Source organism: Antrostomus carolinensis, unplaced genomic scaffold, assembly GCF_000700745.2.
Source record: "Antrostomus carolinensis isolate BGI_N321 unplaced genomic scaffold, ASM70074v2 scaffold2662, whole genome shotgun sequence".
In the NCBI taxonomy this organism is placed as follows: Eukaryota; Metazoa; Chordata; class Aves; order Caprimulgiformes; family Caprimulgidae; genus Antrostomus; species Antrostomus carolinensis.
Genome location: NW_010298763.1, coordinates 35,810 through 43,736, shown reverse-complemented (window position 1 = coordinate 43,736; position 7,927 = coordinate 35,810). Strand labels below are relative to the sequence as shown.

The window sequence follows — 7,927 nt, the reverse complement described above, 5'->3', positions numbered from 1 at the left end:
GAAATAATTACAGAAATGGTGGGTTTAGCTGCAAGAACACATTCATTCAGAAACAACTGCATCCTCCAACTCAGCAATTCAAACTCCTGCTTTCCCTCAGAGATTTCTGCTACTGAGGATACATCCATCCTTGGCAATCACACACAAAATGATTATTAAATAATCTTAAACATATGACATGCAGGTACGAAACTCTCTTCATCCTGATCACTTACTTATCAAAGACTGAAGGTTAGAAAAATCTTGTATATTCTGGAAGTAGAAATACTGCTTTTTACAAAATTCAAGTTTTAATTTTCCATTTCAACATTAGTAAAGCTAAGGATTATTTTATGAGGCTATTTTTATATCAAGCTTTCTGAAAGATTAGTGAGCATTTACATAGTACTTAACGGCCCATATACATAAGCAAACAGAAATCTGACATTGATGGTACCTATGCAGTTTCTTATCAGTCTAAATAAACACATGAAATTTTATTCCTATTCATACTGCTTCTTACCTTTCCCTATCATACTCACTGATCAAAGTTCAGTTTAGGCTCTAAATATTTCAGAATATGGTCCTTGGTACATAACACAAGTAGTATCCAATCCTCCACGTAACCTTTGCATATATTGAAGTGTACCTAAACTAAATTTTTAATAGAAATCTGAATCCTAAATTATTAGATATTTTTAGAAGATTAAAGAAAAAAAAAATCAAGCTATTTCCATTTAATAATGCTATCTCCAAAGCCAAGAATGAAAGCCAAGCTTCTTGTTTAAAATGGTTTTATTTAAAAGTAGTGCAAGCTTACTATATATCATTTAAGAAGATTTTCCTCTTTGGTTTATAGAAGCACATGACAACTATGCAGTAAAATTGAGTATTTGGAGACAAGCAAATTAAACTTGTGGGTTTCAGGAAGGGGTTTTTATTAAAAAACAAAACAAAATAAAAGGTATCAGTGAAGACTTCCTATGAGCCAGTGAAGCTCTTTATGTTGTAAACAGTTAAGCTTCATGGTTCCTCTGAATCCTTGAGGGGAAAAAAAAAAAAAAAACCAACAAAAAAAAAACCAAACCAAAAACCCACACAATCAGAATTTAGATTTATTACTATAATTGAGGTAATTTTAAAATTTTAGATTCTAACTATATTTTGGGATAGTTTTATAGTGTTATCAAACATTATATTAGAAACAGACTTGATAAGAGTTGTTTTCATGCACTAGAGCTATATTTCATAATTAGAATTTGTGCCAATCTGATATGGGTTTGGGGCAGGGGGGAGAGCACTTAACAGGAATGAAAGCACACTAGGATAGAGTTTTGTCCTCTACAAGTCAAGCAGCAGCTTTAATCCAATCTAGAAACAAGAAGCATTCATACAACTATCTTGGTAAAAAACTGCAAGCTTTTTGTTAAATAAATGTATTTTATAGTTTCTTTGTGACTGCGTGTATAACCTTGTTCTTCAGTTCTCATTAACGATCACTTACGATCTACCCAATAGCTTCTCTACAACACATCCCTTCTACTCCTCTGAACACTGTTTTATTTCAAAACATGTCTAGAAAACCTATAGGGAAATAGCACAAGATGTCACAATAGTCTAGCCATCAAATTGCATAGTCCTTTGAAACAGACTAATTCTAAGTGTTGCCAAATAAGATCTACAGAATCTAAAACTAAGTAACAAGAACCAGCCATGAGTAAGTCAGTTTACAGCTGCTCAAAAACAAACTAGCCCCCCAACAAGATAATTTTTAAAATAAATATCTGATGCAGAGTCAGTAACCTAACCAATGTATTACCAGAAAGCAGTGACACTGTTTGCTATATTGCATACAAGCACGTGAGCTTTTAATTTTAAGGACCTGACCTGAAGATTTTTGACAGAATTAACAACACTTATTATGAATCTTACTGTTCTATCATGAATGAATAATAAATACTAACATGATCCTTCTGTTTTCATAGTGGGTACTAGTTCTACTAGTCCATGCTCTTTATCAAATACTCTTGAACATGAGGATGTGTAAGAGTCTAAGCAGAGCATCCCTTTGCAGGTTGTGGGTTCCCCCCCTCCCCCCCTTTCCCTTTTAAGCCTTTTGGTTTGCACCACTTCAGTTTAGACAGCACCACCAGGAAGCCAGTCAAAACTAATTCACCATTTAAGCAGTGCAATGAGTGTCAGCCAGATAGATACATTTCATGTAATGCATCTCCTGGTTGTATCAAAATTTCTTAGATTAACAGAAAAAAAGGTTCTGCTAGAGAAACAAATTAACCTTAGTACAGATATAAGAAGTGACTGATTGATAGTGTCCCCATCATCAGAAGCCAAAGCTTTATCAGTTACTGTAAGAAGCAATGAAAACTAGCTGAACTGGCAGATAGAAGCACCGGATAACAGGATCAGTTGTATTACTGCTATACTGGTAAACTACGAAGCTGAAGTTTGAGAGACAGAAAAACCCAAGTATTTTGCTTTTAATTAACCTGGGAAAGGGTCAGTAAAGTATCTACATTTTAAGAAATGTATCTCAATTTAAAAGAACAAAAATTTTAAGTTTTACCTGTTTTCTGCTATTTACTCCTTCCATTATTCCTCTGAAACACACAAGTATCATTGGCAATGTATCCAGCCAAGCACCAAAATAAAGAATTCTCTTTGGAATAGTATAAAATACTTTTCAAATGTCTCTTTTCATGGTTAAAGTATTTTAAACCTTAGATTAAGAACAAGGAACTAAAATTTCAACTGGCTCAACTAACAGGTCTGATTAGAGCCCGGGAATCTCTTTTAAAGACAGACAACATCAAAATTGATTTTGTTTTTCTCTCTAACACAACTTGCACTTTAAATACTGCTTCCTATCACCAATCATTTTCATAGTCTATAACACAAAGGGAAATAGCTGTAGTTTTAAATACATCATATGAAGGAAGAAACATGCACTTACCAAGTGAACATAAGGCACAAAGTATCCAAAAAGTGCAGCTGGGATCCCAAAAGCCCAGATTCGGTAACTGAGAACTTTGAAAACTGAGAAATTGCAAATCTTTTTTTCAGGAGGAAATCTGAACTTCCCCTTCTTTCCTCCCTCCTTGTCTTTGGCACTGGAAACAAGGGGTTTGTACGTAAAGCCACCCAGGAACAAAACAAACATAAGGATGCACAGGACCCGCAAGGTGTTGTAGAGGCCAACAGAATCAATCAAAGCTCTCAAGAGGAAGGGAAGCGACACGGTGAACAAGCTGCTGCCGGCAGTGACGATGCCATTCACTAGTCCAAGGCGCTTCTTGAAATAGTGCCCGAGAATGACCAAGGATGGCTGGTAGGCAAATGAGCAGCCACAAGCAAATAAGATTCCATAGGTGAAATATAGAGGTTCAATGGTCCTGTATCAAAAGAAAAAAGAAAAAAAATTCATTAGTGCTTTGTACAACACTATGGTCACAACCGCCTACCATACATAAGACAGTTTTTCAGTGAATTGACATTTAAAGAAATAAGTTAAGAGTTTGTATGCACATATAGATGAAATAAGTGTCAGTTTAATTCAGCAATTATACTATTTTCTTCTACTGAAGATTTCACAGAATTCACTGAACAGGTAAAAAAGCAAGGTTATAGTTAAGTATAATCACACCAAATAGTCTGACCAATAAAGAGTTTTAAAAACTATTGTCAGGGTGAATTAGCCAAATATAAGTTCAGCCATTGCTGGGTTTTAGGTTTTTTTATTTTCCGAAGACTATTACATTGTTTTGATTTACACATCTCTTTACTGCCCTAGTAGTTCAAACATAATACTAAACACTCTTCATGAACCCAGAAAAATCAAGTATTTACGTAGTTTATTATGAACATACAATAGCAACAGTAGTAAACATTATTAATAATGAAAAATAAAACATAAAAATACTGTCAAGTTTTGGTAATACAATACATTATTGGCAAATGATAGACTTCTTAGGTATTCATTTTTTAGACAAATAATCTCATTTTTATTAAATATTTTAAATTCAATGTTTTAATCCAGATATTGGATATGCTACAAAAGAAATAGGAAAGACATTCATAAAGAATGAAACATTGCAGCTCATATTAAGTAGGCTCTTCATGACAAGGTTCTCCACTGTTACCCTCTCCTATACAACTGAAATGAAGAGCCATTGTGTTAGATCACATGCAGACATGTGACATTAAAAGGTACTTGTGCAAGAAATCTTAACAGTATGAAGTAACAGCAATAGCATAACAGTATTTTAGTATTAATAAGTCAAAGGAAACATTTTTTAACATTTGGATGAAGGGAAGTAGTGTAAGCAATGTTTTTATACAAGATTTCTGAGGTGGTACGTGACTTTTTTTTTTTAAATACTATGTTTTCAATTAACCATGGGTTCTTTTCTATCAACTAACACTTGCTTTTAAAGCAGTTATAGAAAACTATTTAACCTATTAGCCAATATATTAACTTTTTTTTTCCTCAAGGAGGATGAATCCTTATGTAGTGCTTTTCATCATAGGATGGTACCTGCCAGCACCCCTCTATACCAAAATAGACTCTGCAAGCTTCCCAAGCAATTATAGAAATTCTCAGAAAATCGTATTTGACTAACAGATCTGACACCAGGAACTCTTGGGTTTGTGTATTACTGTGAAAAAGAATATTTGGGTAACATAATATTGTTGCTCTCTATGTGAAACTATCAGTTTCTAAAACTGATTATACACAAAACAAGCCAGCAGAAACAACACAAGGGGAAAAGACTAATTACCTATATCAATGAAAAATATCCAAGAAAAATAAAAACAGAACAACAGAAGTTATAAAATGAGAGGAGGAACATAAAACAGTAAGAACAGAACTCCTGCTTTCATCTGCAGAGTCATTGAAAGAGTTTGCAGCTTGACATATATAGCAAAATATTCTCCTGCATTATAAATACTTTTACATCTCAGCTTCCTAAAAGACAAACTTTATAGTAAGAAATCAGTATGCAACAAAAGCAGTAATTCATATTTACATTTATCTACTGTACAGTATTTTACTTTTAGAACCTTGACTTTTATATCTGAACTACACTCCCTCAAATAACAACATCATAGGCATAAATCATTTTAGTGCAAGTAATGAAACACCAAGAATGCACATTAACGTGGCACATACTTTAGCAAGAATTTACCTCTCCTCAAAGTGCTCCTCAAATTCTAAAATGAAATTCAAGTAAGCTAATGTATTTTTCAAGCTTTTACAAAATAATTTACTTCTGCATGTCTCTCCTGTGCCCTTGTTCCACTGGATATCAGGGAAGCACAAAGATGACAGCATTTTGTTCAGAGGAAGAAGACATCTTTCCTTTATTAAGAGGTTTAATTTATAATAGCAGGACTGTTTTGGTATTCATCACTTGACAACACTATTGGGAAGAAAGACTTCTCCAAGATGCATTCTTTTAGTTTTTACCTCATATGTGGTAACAAGCCTCTCAAAACAACAGAAAGTGGGGCTTTTTGTTTGTTTGCTTTAATAAAATGAGTTAAGGAAAATATTTGCACTTGCATTAACCAAAAAATAAAATAAAAATCAGAAACTTGCTCAATTAACAAGAAAACAAGGTTTTCTTTTTCCCATAAATATAAATTATTCCAAGAATAAATATAAACACTAGTCTCAATACTTAAGATAGAACTATTTGTCTTCTGTTCCTGTAGATTTATGGATACGTTTTCACATTAGGGGATATATGCTCACACTAGATGTATTAGCTCAGGCACAGTGCCACACTGCATGGATTCATTCACCCATCCAGATCGCAGCCAGCTCACATCCATCTGGTTCAGAGCACAGGCACAGAAAACACTTTTGCAAGCCTGGCTGTATAAACATATTTACATTTATGTAGGAAATTCTTCTGAACTTTGCTTTTGATTGTTCCTGTACTTATTCTGCTAAGGGTGGAAAAAAGCAGATTGAGAAGTAGAGGTAACTGTGGCTTATTTTCCTGCTAATTCTTCCCCCATCTTCACTAACCAATTGCTGCTGATGACTAGAATAAGTGAGTAAATTTCCTTTCTTCATCTTCTACTGTGTGTGTCCAACAAATCAGCCATTCTTTAACTTTTTAGGATTTATTCTGCCAAAGTTACAAAAATGTACAAAATAAAAGTGTAATCTGGAGAAAAAACCTCAACTGCTGTTTGGGTTTTCTCAGTAACACAAGAAAGAACTGAGATTTGCTCTGGTGACAGAGGATACAAAGAAGGCAGAGTTACTGAACGCCCTCTTTGTCTCTGTCTACACTGCTGGAGACTGTTCTCGGGAACCACGGACCACAGAGGCCCCAGAGGGAGTCAGGATAAAGGAGGAGTTTGCCTTGGTTGACAGGACTGGGTTAGAGATGAGTTAAGCAACCTGGACATCCATAAATCCATGGGTCCTGATGGAGTGCAACAGCCAGTGCTGGGGGACCTGGCTGAGGTCTGGTAAGTCATGGGGAACAGGAGAGGTGCCTGAGGACTAGAGGAAGGCAAATGTCACTCCAGTCTTCAGAAAGGGCAAGAAGGAGGACCCAGGTAACTATAGACTGGTCAGCCTCACCTCCATCCCTGGAAAGGTGATGGAATGACTTATCCTTGGTGCCATCTCAAGGCATATCAAGGATAAGAGGGTCATTATGGGCAGTCAACATGGCTTCACCAAGGGGAAGTTATGTTTAACCAACCTGATAGCCTTTTATGAGGACATAACCAGGTGATGTCAGAGCATCAACCAACCATAGATTATGGTTGGTTCTGATGTCAGAACCAACCATAAATGACGGCAGAGCAGTGGTTGTGGGTTATTCTGGTTCTGATGTCAGAACCAACCATAAATGACGGCAGAGCAGTGGTTGTGGTTTATCTTGATTTCAGCAAAGCATTTGACACCGTCTCCCACAGCATCCTCACAGCTAAATTGAGGAAGTGTGGTCTGGATGATCAGGTAGTGAGGTGGATTGTGAATTGGCTGAAAGGAAGAAGCCAGAGAGTTGTGGTCAATGGGGCAGAGTCTAGTTGGAGGCCTGTGACTAGTGGAGTGCCTCAAGGGTCAGTACTGGGACCAATACTGTTCAGTATATTCATCAGTGACCTGGATGAGGGAACAGAGTGCACTGACAGTAAGTTTGATGATGATACAAGGCTGGGAGGAATGGCTGACACGCCAGAAGGCTGCGCTGCCATCCAGCGAGACCTGGACAGGCTGGAGAAATGGGCAGAGAAAAACTTCATGAAATATAACAAGGGCAAGTGTAGAGTCTTGCATCTGGCAAAGAACAGCCCTAGGCTCCAGTATAGGTTGGGGACAGACCTGCTGGAGAGCAGTGTAGGGGAAATGGACCTGGGGGTCCTGGTGGACACAAGGATGACCATGAGCCAGCACTGTGCCCTTGTGGTCAAGAAATGAAAACAAATAAAACAAAGGTTCCCACTCTAACAGATAATACAAAATAGCACTGCTTACTCCTTCATATTCTGTTGATAGGATAACGTAAAACTGATATAACACTTTGAATGTAAAGAAAAGGGGTTTTTTTACCTTACAAAAGAGCTTGAAAGGAGTCCAACAAATCCTACTGCAGCTCCAATAACAGCTACTTTTCGACAACCAAACAGGTCTGTGAATATGCTGACTATTGGAGAACAGAAGAAGACCATTCCCATAGAAAGAGAGTTCACCCATGCTGCAGAATACAAAGAGACAACATTTTAGAAGACCAAGTGATTTCAGTTTTCAGCTAGTATTTGTTTTAGTTCAGCAACATAAAAATCATAGATAAAATGAAACAATTGGGTAACTTTTAAAAATAAATACATTTAAAAATATGTTTACCTAACATGGTAAAAATTAAAAACCTGAGCAATTTATATAATCAACTAATTTAGACTA

General features: G+C 36.2%; 1 protein-coding gene across 1 annotated transcript; it reads right to left on the bottom strand.

Annotated features, from left to right (window-relative positions):
• Nucleotides 1-2,826: 2,826 nt before the first annotated feature.
• On the bottom strand, nucleotides 2,827-7,718 carry LOC104520749 (monocarboxylate transporter 10-like). Its single transcript, XM_010162533.1, has 2 exons — nucleotides 7,577-7,718; nucleotides 2,827-3,389 (listed from the first exon to the last, which is right to left on the bottom strand). Exons 1-2 carry the CDS (start codon nucleotides 7,699-7,701, stop codon nucleotides 2,885-2,887), a joined length of 630 nt encoding a protein of 209 aa, XP_010160835.1. The 5' UTR covers nucleotides 7,702-7,718; the 3' UTR covers nucleotides 2,827-2,884.
• Nucleotides 7,719-7,927: the final 209 nt, after the last annotated feature.